This window comes from Aedes aegypti, chromosome 3, assembly GCF_002204515.2.
Source record: "Aedes aegypti strain LVP_AGWG chromosome 3, AaegL5.0 Primary Assembly, whole genome shotgun sequence".
NCBI classification, from domain to species: domain Eukaryota; kingdom Metazoa; phylum Arthropoda; class Insecta; order Diptera; family Culicidae; genus Aedes; species Aedes aegypti.
Window position 1 is genome coordinate 292,111,007 of NC_035109.1, and position 13,131 is coordinate 292,124,137.

The 13,131-nt window shown below is 39.4% G+C and overlaps 1 protein-coding gene across 43 annotated transcripts in view; it reads right to left on the minus strand.

Moving 5' to 3' along the window:
* The window catches only part of LOC5573626 (Down syndrome cell adhesion molecule-like protein Dscam2), a 302,956-nt gene that overhangs the window by 285,534 nt on the left and 4,291 nt on the right, over positions 1–13,131 (minus strand). For 32 of the 43 annotated variants that reach the window (XM_021849861.1, XM_021849875.1, XM_021849859.1 and 29 more), the window contains exons 3-4: positions 6,687–7,016; positions 413–598 (exon numbers count right to left, since the gene is read on the minus strand). In XM_021849861.1, the coding sequence (XP_021705553.1) occupies positions 413–598; positions 6,687–7,016 (516 nt within the window). Of the gene's footprint in view, positions 1–128; positions 294–412; positions 599–731; positions 903–6,686; positions 7,017–13,131 lie in introns of all 43 variants that reach the window. The other 11 variants (XM_021849888.1, XM_021849886.1, XM_021849890.1 and 8 more) reach the window with 3 other exon arrangements.

Genomic DNA, 13,131 nt, shown 5'->3' on the forward strand with positions numbered 1-13,131 from the left:
GTAGTGCTGGTTGATCACTGCGCAGTTGGAATGGAAAACAAGTAAAAGGGATGTTGAATGGATAACTCAAGTTACTACAGAGGGATGGGAGTCACGGAGCTTTAATTCCTAGATTCGTCGAACAATACCGGTATCAAAGGTGGACGCATTATAAAGAGAACCATCGCTGCCGATCCAGGCATCAACCCTCACGAAGTCCGTTACGAAGCTGGGAATGTTACACTTCAGCACAGCCGTATTCCCTCGGATAACATACTCGGAAACGACTTCGGCTTCGTAGTACTGATTGACCACTGTGAAAGTAAACCAGAATCCCATCTAAATATCTCAAAAAGGGTTTATCGGATAAACTAAAACTTGATATGGATGTTATGGGAGGCACAGGATCGAAGAAAACGTTAACTATTCAAACCGGTTTCAAAATCATCCGGCCGGCTTCGGTTGCCCAGATATTGGTAGACGTTTCCGGAGTCGTCGTTCCACGAAACCACCGTTACGAAATCGGCCACGAACGAAGGAATCGAACACTTTAGAATCGCTGCATTACCCCGGATGACGTACGCGTTGTTAACCTCGGATTCGTAGTACTGCTGAACGACTGCCGGGAAGATTTGGAACGGAAAACGTCAAATAAAGTGTCGTTATTTGATGGAAAGGAGAAATTATAGTTTTTACGGAGTTTTATCGGAGTAAGGAAAAGTCGGACAGATGAGACAAACGCCGCAACGAACCCTCGTCATTTTCGGTCGAGTTGATGTAGAAACTTTGGTTCTGATCCGTATGCCAGGACTCGATCCGCACAAAGTCGGCCACGTAGGACGGAATTTGACACTTCATGAGGACGGAGTTGCCGCGAATGGCGTATTCTTTGTTGACGTCGACATCGTAGTACTGGGCGATCACTGCGGATGAAGGGACGAAGAGTGAGGGCATTTTGAGAGACGGACTTTCGGTTACAGAAAAAAACATAGTTCAGAGTTACGGAGTATGCTGGAATCACAGAACACAACAGACTATTATAATTATAAGGATTTTTATTGGAACAATATTATAATTACAGATATTTCACGTAGGATTGTAAAGAATTATAATTATGGAAAAGAAGCTAGTTGAATGAACGAACAGATGTACGACTGTTTTTGAGTAACTATTAAAAGAATTTTCCATGGAATCCATAGAAATCTAAAATGTTTGACAATGTGTAATAGTGTTGGAGATTCAATTGCTCAATAATATCATGAAGCCTACAAGCTCTATTCAACATCCACAGAAGCGTATTCTCAACAGCTACAGAAGATTTTGATAGATTTTTTAAACGTAATGATGCATATGTTATATGAAATTTTTTTCTATCTTTCCCTACTGCGTTTCAGATAACATGCGCAAATCGCGGGGGCAACCATAAGTCTATCTTTTGGGAATGCCCATCGCAAAAACGAATCGTTGAGGCTCATACCAGGAAGATGAACGGTAACGTTTTTTTTTTGTAGTCGGAATTCCCCAGACAGAATCTCCAACATTCTAATTTTTCAGTTAACGATCGCTTGCTTAACCTTCCTAATGCGTTGAGAAAAAGTTACACACTTTGCATTAAGGGTAAAAAATGACCCATGACCTTGAAACGCACTCAACAATCCATTTTGGAAACGATTTTCGTTGTTTTAGCTCTATATGAAAGTTATGAAACCCTGGATTTTTTTGTGAGTATGGCCATTATGGGCAGTAGAGCACAAGGGGACCTTAACCTGTTTTAGAAGGAACTGGCGTATATCATACTCAGCAGTTCATACACATGTGTATAAATGACGGTTCAAATGTCATGGTTTTTCATTCCGATTTACAATAGTACCAAGAGGACCAACATTTATATTTGGTCGGAGTATTACGGAACCGGTTCCGCTAGGGTTGTGATGTGGACATTATCAGACCATCATATAGTTCCATCATGCGACGGCTCAAAATACACGATTTTTCATCCAGATGTAAATGGACATCATGCCAAACACCTAGCATTACATCCCTACTGAAACAGAATCTGTTTCTCAGCTTAGTGATCTTATGAGCACTACCACAGTTATTAACGGAGAGCTTTGCCATTTGACTATTTTTGCCTATGTACATCGTGTAGCAAGCACGAAGAAGCCTGGGAAGTCGAGAAAATTTCCAACCTGGAAAATCCTCTACCTGATTCCTTATCTCTCTACATATCTTCAGGGAAATGTGAAAGAAATTTCTCAGAAGTTATTAGAGATTTTTAGGAAAAAAAAATCATGAGGTATTCCTAAAGAAAATCTTAAAACAGCCTCTGGTAAAACTTGTGTAAGTTCTAAAGTATCTGAAAAAAATCATGGACTCTTGAGGAAGTTTTTGAAGAATTCGTAGATAAATTGCTAAGATAATCAAAAAAGAGTCAATCGTATCTCAGGATAATACCCTGAAGAACTTTCTGAAGGAATTTCTTGAAAAAATATTGGACGAAATCCCTGAAGAAATGTAGGAACGATCGAACGAACTACAAGGGAAAAAATGCTTAGTGCTAATTGGAGTGGAACCTTAAATAAACTTTTGTGGGTACATGAGGATGTTTTTGATAGTATCATTGAGAAATGTGTGAAGAACTGCAGAAGTAATGATTTGATGAAATGCTGGAGAAGTTCATAGAAAAAAAAACATCTAGAGGGACTTAATCTTCCTACGGTGTTCGGGTCAATATGACCTTAAACGCACTTTCAAAGCGCCACAACCTTTGTTTGCTACTACCTATTGTTATAAAGTTTGGCGACTTTAAATCTTTTGTGGAAACTAAGAGTTTCACGTTTGAAAAAAATATGTAGGACAATTCTGAAGAGCTGAAGAAAAAAAAAGATACGTTTAAGGTGTTCGGGTCATATTGACCCGGATTTGACCTACGAATTTCGTAGCCATTTTTTCACCAAATATAAATATTTTTGTACTCAAAATTATCGTCAAGGCTTATATTTTATGAATCTGTGTGAAATTCTAAAAATTTAGATAGGTCGCATGTTATGGTTCTATCAAATGAATGAATTGGTTACTTTCCCAGTACCCTCCAGGGAACCCAAAAATCTGCTATGGAAACCCATATGGGAAATGTTGCCATACTCAGATAGCAACGTCTTGGATCCATTTGTTACTAAATTTTGCAAATTTTGATGTGCCGTGAATGGTCGAATTGGGAATCCAGAGAGCCGAAGGAGATGTAGGGTTGTGAAGGAGCAAATGGGGTCGTGACAGACTTTGGTTTAAGGCTGGCCGATTGCGCTGCAGAATCGTTACGCTTTCTGTGGCGTAGTTGGTTAACGCGCCCAGTCTAGCGTATTGGGAGTCGTGGGATCGAAGCCAACCAGAACGATTCTATTATTTTTCACAATTTTACATCTCAATTTGTCCAAATTGACTTTTGTGTCTACGATTTTCAGGTATTTTCAAAACACCGTCGGCTGGTTAAGCCGTAATAGACATAACAACCCTAGTTGAGTGAGAATGTGTCGTCAAGTATCAACGCTGCGAATAATGCCAAAGCTTCCGGCATCTCGAAGGGCGTCATCAATCTGGAAGCAGACATTGGAGGTTGTGGTATCACCATGAAGGATGTGCTGTGTGTTCCAGATTTGGACTTGAATTTATTGTCCGTGGGGTACAGATGACGTTCGGGAAGGAAGTATGCAAAGCCGTTAGCCCAACGAAGGAGATCGTAGCGGTTGGACAGTACTCGGATGGCCTCTACAAGCTGAAGCTGGTCAAGAATCCGACGGTTTAGTCATTTGTCAATCAGACCGGAGAGTGAATCAAGCGGATCAGAACATACAACGGTAAGGAGTACGTTAATCGTGCGATGTGACGGAGCTTACGTCAAGCTAGAATCCACCACGGGAGACAACGGTTCCGGATTAAAATGGGCTTGCAGAGCTGAAGAACCGAACGTTGGTGGAGCGCGCCAAGAGTATGCTGTTTGATACCGGGCTTGGAAAGCGATTCTGGGCGGAAGCGGGGAACACGAAAGCGTGTACAACTTCAGGACCCAGGAAGTAGTAACTAGTCGTGATGTGAAGGAAGCTTAAGTTACACCGAGAGAGGAAGATCCCACTCAAAAGGGCACCTTTCGTAATGGTTGTGCAGAATGAGATGGAGGTTGCAGAGGAACAGGTCGTTAATGGTGAAGAAAATAATCTGCAGGCGCAAGATAACGAGCTCAGCTAACCCGAGTTCGAAGAATCAGAAGACGCCGACAAGACGTTGATCGACTCCGAACTACAGCTTGCTACGCTCCTTCCTTAATCAGAGTGTAGTGATAAATAATGTTCCATATTCATCATTATCGCTACATGATTCTCACTATACAGAGGACCCACAACAGATGGTAAGGAACAGTGCGAGGGAGCACGTAACCCCAAACAAGTATCGAGATTTTCATTTGGGTCTCAGTACTCTTCCTGAAGAAAGTTCCCAAATTTTATAGCTTTGCAATGTACCAGGTGATGCGAGCGTTGACCCTCAGACGTCCCAGGAAGCGATTTCGTGCGAGAACAACGACCGTTTGAAAGATGCGATGGTCGAGGAGTATCGAGCACAGAAGAAACCTACTCACCCGTGGTCCGGTATGTTATCATCCGTTATTTGATGTCGTTATCTGCTAGGTTGGACCTGAAGATTCACTAGATGGATGCAGTAACAGGGCAAAGTTAACTGGTGGAGGAAGAAATTTATATGGAGCAGCCAGAAGAATTCGTCAATTCTCGGACAATCAGAGCAGTGTCTGAAAGCTGAAAACTGAAGCAAGCTAGCCGGATTTGGAACATGAAGCTGAATGGAGAATTGAAGCGTTTTAGACTGAAGGGATCGAAGTTCGACAGGTGTGTCTATTACCGGATTGAAAACGGACAAATCCTGATAGTAGCGGTGTATGTCGATGATCTACTCGTATTTCTCAATAACCAGCGTTAGGTGAACCATCTCAAGAAGCAGCTTACATTGAAGTTCGCAATGAAGGATCTTGCATTGGCCAACAAAGCGCTTGGAATCTGAGTGACTTGATAGAAGGAGACTGAGTTTGGTGGAGCTGTCGAAGGCAATCGACACTGACCAACTGCGACAACTGAAACGGAGTATATGGCGGTATCAGCAGCAGCCCAAGAAGCTATCTGGTGGCGATAACTACGGCAGGAGCTATTCGGCGTTGCTGAGAAAATTACAACTACGCACTTCTCCACGCAGTAGGCATACATACATTCGTCATCACTTCGTGCCAAAGAAGATCGAAGAGAACATGATCGGTTTGCAGCATGTTGGCAGTCAACAGCAAGTAGCGGATCTACTGATGATGACGTTTCCGGCTTCAAGATTCGAAACCGAAAGTCGGTCAATTGGAATTGGACGGATTCTCGGTTGAGGGGGGATGTTGGCGTAGTAACCATCGAATTTAATTCATCCGAATCTGCCACTGATCTGTATAATAGTGGATAAATTAGTTCAACTTATTAGCTCAAAATATCGAACCAAGAAGACTTGTTTCATTCAATTAGTCGCGTCATAGTCTCTACAGGTTTCCCTGGAGTCTGAAAAATTTTGATTCAGAATTTACTGCAAGCAGATAAGGAAAAAGAAACATTATATACTATTTCGGTTAACATAGATCTTATTTTGGGTAAAATGGAAACCCTTTATTTGAATTATTAAATATCAGTTATTCAACATGGAAACCTTCACAGGTTTCAGAATTTTCTTCAGGAGTATCTTATAGTGATTTGGTAATTTTTCCAGGGACATCTCTAGCTTGCTCTGAGAATTGCACTCTGGATATCTCATGTAAAAATACTTCTAATCAATTTTCTGCCTCCAATAAACTGTGCATAAAACATGACATAAATCGATCTCGTTGAGCCGTACATCTCCTTCACCATCAGCTCATGGCTATTTATAAAAGCATCCACCCGATCCCAAATCAAATTATAAACAACCTTGTGGTGTGTCCAGTGCGCAGTAAAATTGCATTTCCTCTTTCCAAACGGTAACAAACCCATCACGCTCCCCATCGCAGGGAGGAACTCACATTTCTCAGCTTCTTCCTCATTAGCACTTTAACCAGCTGATTCCCAGTATATCTTCAGGCCGGCATCCCACACTATGGACCCAAGAGAACTTCAGCTGCTATGCGGCGTTTATTTTATTTTTATAATGCACACTATCTTCGGTCGTTCCGCTGGGCGATCCCGCACACTAACACCGACCCAAAAGCGTCGAGAAATAATATTATTGTAGCCGGTGGATTCGAATTTTGCTGTTTTGCTATGCTTCTCTATTCTCCGTTCTTGCATGCTGCACTTTTTGAACCGCACAGAACCGGCATTCAGGGCCGGCCATCAAACACACCAATACTTCTTCGGGCACTTTGTTGGAAGCACTTGCATGCGGCCCACCTCCCTCGCACCCTTTCCCTCCCTCTTCTTCTTTGCACAACGTGATTCTATGCATAAATTGGATTGTGGCATCCTTCACAGCTTCCCAATTCTTCATACAAGCTTTCTTCTCTTCCAGTTCTTAACCTTCTCCAGAAGGACTTATTCCCATTTCTTCCACTTGATCCGTTCCTTCTCAGCCAAACCCGAGCAGATGTTTCGTATCACGTTCCTTTCTTTCCATCTTTCGAGGCTGTCCTCCAAACTTACCAGCTCGTACGTTGACGTCCCGCGAAATGATCGATCCGAACTGGTTCTTGGCCATGCACGCGTAGACCTGGGCGTGCACGTCCTGGCGGTAGTCTTCGGCGCGGAACGGTGGGAACACCAAATTTCCGTTGGGGAGAATTTGGCGCAGTCCGGGCACTTCGCCGACGGCCGTTCCATCGCTGCGGATCCAGATCATTTCCGGCGGGGGATTTCCGGTGGCACTGCATTCGACGACGGCGCCGGTTGAGTTGGAGAAGTCGATCCGATTGGTGGGCTCCTTGAGGAAGACGGGACCCTTGGAGTCGTCCACCTTGGAGGCCGCTTCGACGGCTGGTTTTTGCGGGGAAGAAAGAGATGATAGGAAATAATTAGTTCCAGTGTTTCTCAAATGGATAAGAGATTGCAACCTATATTTATCGATTGACAACGGGGAGCTTATTTATTGGTTTCATGGAAGCAAGGCATTGCAAAAAAAAATTGTTGGTTGCTTAAAAAAAAAATCAGTTAAATTCGTTAAATAGGAAGAATTAGTGTTCAATGATAATTTAGATATAGAATGAAAGACTAAGTAGTTCAAGGTCATGAAAATATCTTAGAAATCGATACAAATCCATCCTCTCAAGATGTATTTGCGCCGTTGGCAGTAAAGTATTCTGTTCATTGGATTTAACTGGAGCATATACACAACTTGAGCTAATCGATAGTTCAAAATTTGTGATAATGTTCAATAAGCTCAATCGTCTCTACACTTACTTTAAGTCTTTACTTTAAGCTTACTGAAAGAAGCATCTTTTAACGCGGCCTCATAACAACAGGTAATGGGCTAGGTCCTGCAAGAAATTGAAGGTGTCTGCTGCTTTGGAGCAAATCATGTGAAGAATCCTTTCAACAAAATAAACAAAAGTTCTCTGCCAACATACTACATTTTTATGACCCTACTAAACTCTTAGTAGTGATTACAGATACAGTACTGGACAGAATAAGGTACGCATTGGCCGTTTTTCCATACTAGATCTGAATCTCAGCTTTTAGTGGTCCGATTGATTCGAAATTTTCACCACAGCCTAGATATAACATAGATTTTACTCAATTAAAATATCATTGCATTTGAAACACAAACTTTTAAATTATTTTTTAATCTCTTTAATCTCTCAATTCGCAAAAAAATGCAACATTAATTTTGAAAATATTTTGAAAACAATCAGTTTTACCGAAAAATTATGTTCTGCCAACTTGTGTGTCTTATCAAATTGTACATTTTTGCAGAAGGACATATTGCTCTGAAATTTTCATTTAAAAATTATTTTTACTTTAAAATTTTGGCATTTTTATCAAAATTTGAGATTTGCGATAACTTAAAAGTTCGTTAATGAAAAACTATAAATTTCTAGCCTAGCAAATTTGATGTTACTTTCAAGCTGCGGTGAAAATTTCAGGTCAATCGGACAACTAGAAACCGAGATATAAGGCTCCAAACTTGATTATTTTGTATGAAAAAACGGCCAATGCGTACTTTATTCTGTCCAGTACTGTACATACGGTTTAGGAGGCGTTTTGTCATATATTACAGATGAACTGAAAAATCAAGCTTTACTTAAAAAGTATCCTATCCCGTAACTTGAGCATTTGGACTTGTTTGCATAATCAAAAATTTCCACAAGTTTCTATTCAGTCAAAGCAGGGCTTCCCAACCGTGGACCCCTAGGGGGCGTCAGGAGTTTTCTAGGGGTCCGCAAAGCCATTGAACATAAGTGTTTCTCTCAACTGATGAATGAATGTACGGATAGTTTTACTTTACTTATTTTCAAGAAAAGTTATAACCGAGTTGCAAATAGTTGATCTTCTAAATATTTTATGTGATCTAGACATTTTTTTTGTTTCAACTGTGCAAATACATGAAAAATATATTAAATTCCATTCTGTCAGATTAACATCTGTTCAACTTACGGCGCATGCGTACTAATTCTATACGATGCGACCTTGAATATTAAAAGCTTCAACACTTAGTGGACTCAATAACTTGGTCAGATGAAGTTAAGTATCTAGGGCTCATGCTAGATAAGAATTTAACTTTCAAAAATCACATTGTGGGCATTCAAGCCAAATGTGATAAATATGTAAAATGTCTCTATCCCCTTATTAATAGAAAATCAAAACTTTGTCTTAAGAACAAGCTTTTGATATTCAAACAAATTTTCAGGCCAGCCATGTTGTATGCTGTACCAATATGGACTAGCTGTTGTAATACCAGGATGAAAGCTCTGCAGAGTATTCAAAATAAAATTTTGAAAATGATGCTGACGCTTCCTCCCTGGTATAGTACCAATGAGTTACATAGAATATCCAATGTTGAAACATTGGAACAAATGTCAAATAAAATAATTAATCATTTCAGGCAAAAATCGTTACAATCTTCTATTGCCTAGATTAATGCGTTATATGCTTAGGTTAAGTTAGGTTAAGTAAATTGAAAACGTGTTTTTTTTTTCTCATATAAGCAGGTGAAATCAACTCACCTGTAAAAAATCTGAACTGCTACGGCAAATGAAATGTAATATGTTGTTAACAAAATGTTAATAAAATCTTAAATTTGTTTTAACAAATTAGGATGATAGTGTTGTCAAATAAAACAGAACACCTAGATATAAGAGATGAATGTAATGTTTGGAATAATACTAATAAAGAAATAAAAAAAACGCTTAGTGGACTCCTTCTAAGCATCATAACAGAATTCTTGCATTGACGAGTTCGCCATTAAGATCTGTGATGGGTTACAGACGTCATTTGTAAGGGTAGCAGCCCACTACATCAGTAAAATAATTCTACGAGCTTCGGTAGGTTTTCATATACATTAATTTCAAGAACATCCATGCTTATGAGTGCGCTGGACGTTTGTAAAGTTTCAAAAAGGTTAGGAACCACTGGTTTAAAGTGTAAACGGATCACAAGGCTCCCATAGGGATTTTTTGTGAAGAGAGCAAGTGATCGGTTTTTATCACAATATTGTAAAAGTACATAATGAAGATAAAGGCTGATTTCTTCCTTCGTTTTCTAACAAATCTCGCGTTCAGTATCATAAAAGCGTAACTGCAATGATCGATTTCTCTTCATCTTCAGCTAATTTCTCGACCAGGCAATTGTTTTCGACTGCTATTTTTGATTCAGTAGAAAGTTCTCATCGTCCTTCTTCATGCTACATTGTAAAATGGTACAAAAATCGTTTGACTTTCGCGTACTAATGCAAAGAGAAAATCGACGAAGAGAAATCGATCACTGCAGATACGCCTGTATGATACTAAACGCGAGAAATTTACTTACAAAAATGGTCAAATATGTTTAAACATCGTAAGCAGTTCACGGATGTTTTAGCAGTCAGAGAAAAATTAGAAATTGTAGATGGTTTTCCTATGATCAATTAACTAGTCTTTTTGTAACCTTCTTCTTCTTGACATTACGTCCCTATTGGGACAGAGTCTGCTTTTCAGCTAGTGTTCATATGAGCACTCCCACAGTTATTAACTGAGAGCTTTCTTTGCCAAAATTGCCATTTTCGCATTCGTACATCGTGTGACAGGTACGATGAGACTACAGTAATGACCCGATTTTGTCAGCCCATTTTTGCGGAGAGATTTTTGCTCCCACGGTTTGATTGTCAAACTTTCTTCAAATCTTTTTCAACTCAGTCAAAGTTATTATAAATATGCATAAAATAGTGAAGAAAGAATTATGATAACTTCTTTTATTTTTGAAGGAGAGTTGAAACACTTTTCTAAAAAGGGGCTGACAAAATCGGGTCATTACTGTATATGCCCAGGGAAGTCAAGGACGGTTGTCAATATATTAAGTAATCCAAGAGCTGCACTACCTAAGTATTCCATCAAGCTGAAGCCTCTACAATAATTAATATCTGAGTTGCACCAGGTGACGTAATGAACATCAGCAACTCTGTGTCGGAAGATCTTCTGATACGCAGTGTACGACAACTCGTTGGAATTTCACAAGAACTCATTTGGGAAGCACAATAATTTTTCATAAGTTTTATGAGTGTTTCTCTAACATAACCCCTTAGAAACACATCTAGATTCCACTCCATTACCCTGAATGCCATCACTCTGAATGCCACTACCCCAAATGTACCATTATCCCGAATGATGTTTCTCTGAATGTCCAATCTTGAATGACATTAAAAAGAAAAAGACACCAACACGTTGAGGTGATTATAGAGCGAAGCCACATCTCAATTTTTCAAGAGCTCCGCGTTGCAAATTTATCCCATTGGTCACCACCAGCAAGTAAGCAATTTGATTGATTTTCAACGCGAACTGTTGTCAGATTCTCTAGTCTTGTGCACTTGAATTCGAAGTTAGGCTTCGTTATATAATCACCTTAATGCTTCTAGTGGACAGATTTGTCCTTTGAAGGAAGCACCACACTACACAGAAAGAAAAATCCATGTAAATTTCAGCGTAAAATCATGCACATAAATGTAATGCCAGATTTGTCGCAAATTTACATGACACATCGTGTAAAATTACATCAACATCATTTAAATTTATACGAATAGTCACGTAATCGGTTAGAGTCCATGCTAGATTACACGATGCATAACGGAAACATATATGATGATATTGTAATTTTACACGATGTGACGTGTAAATTTGCGACATATCTGGTATTCTCTTCATGTGCATGATTTTACGCTGAAATTTACATGGATTTTTCCTTCTGTGTAGACAACGGACTAGCATGCAACGCCCAGTGGCACAGTCGGAAAACATTCCTCACGAAAAGTTTTCCGGACTGAAGCGGGAATCGAACCCACACTCCTTGACACGATGCGGCTAAATGCCTGACGACACTAACCGCACGGCCACGAAGCCCACAAACCATTGCCCCGTAGTATTGTAATTCGGGGCGACTCATTCGGGTATTTTGAATTCGAGGTGGTGGCACTCGGGGTTATGGGGTAGAATTGACCATTGTATAAGGATTGGCTTATTCTCATCCGCAGATGCAGACAAAGATTCTACACTCTTAAAAACAGTGAAAATTACTGTGGACGTAATTCTCGTTATGACTGAACGACACATGATGTAAGTGATGGAACGACACAAATACTCTTTGTCTTTGTCTTTGAATGTGTATTGAACAAAAAATGTAATTTTACATGTTAATGGACACGAAAGCGATGGAACTGTGATCGACAATTCCCGAACCAGACACTATCGTGTTAAAAATTTGACATAAATTTCAATCATTCTGCTCGCTTCTTTTATGTGCATCCAAAAGACGTAAAATCACATGATTTTTGGTAGTGTGTAGTCTCAGATAAAGATTAGCGTTTATTATCTGCCTTTTAACGCATCCTCCAAATGTCGAGAACTGATAGGGCCATCAGAAATAATTCAAATGTTTCGATAAAACAGAAGCAGAACTAGGGAGTAGCGTAATCCGGGGTAACATTGATCTTTTTTTTTTTTGAATATTTCTTAAATATTTCGTTTTAAATTAAAATTTTGCCAATTTTATATTTTTGAAACAAGCACTACCACCCATAGCTCGTGACTATGTACTGCATTTTGTTTTTTGAAAGATTTAACCAGTGATGCATTTTAAACTGAACGCGAGCCAAAATTGGACTGAACGCGTTCTTATTTTGCACGCGAACCTAGCAAGCATTGAACGCGCGTGCAAGATTTTGCACCTGCTCACTTCAAAATACACAATGAATTAAAAAAAACTCGAAAAAAAACTACATCAGAACATATTGAATTGATATCCTTACAAATACAGGTCGGACTCGATTATCCGGAGTATCGATTTTTTTTTCACTCCGGATAATCGAATCCTCCGGATAATCGAATCTCTAAGAAAAAATTGAAATCTTCGATAAAAGAACATAAATATTATCTCTTTTTAATGTTTTTATTTATATGATGCGGTGGCGTAGCCAGAAATTATTTCTAGGAACAGTAGGGGTCTTTACAAGAAAATACAATTTTTGACCAGCTAACACAAAAAACCACTTTTTCAAACCCCCCTTTTCTTAAATACGTTCAAAACTGCAAAACCATTCATATTGTATATTGCAATACCAAATTATGTTAGATCTATGCATAAAAATTGAAAAACAAGAACATCGAAAAACAAATTCCGGATAATCGAGTCTAAAATTCCGGATAATCGAATCCCGGATAATCGAGTCCCCGGATAATCGAGTCTCCGGATAATCGAGTCCGACCTGTATATGGAACCTAGAATGTTTCTTAACAAATTTGAAAAACTTCCACATTGAAATATGTCTCGTGTATCTGCCATGAAGACAGTTTTCATTTCTCATTCAATTTTCAGCTCGCACGGGTGCAAATTTTTGAACTGCTCAATGTTTTGAGCGATTTTTTGATTTAGCTGATATGGGGTAACATTGATCACTTATGTAAACAAC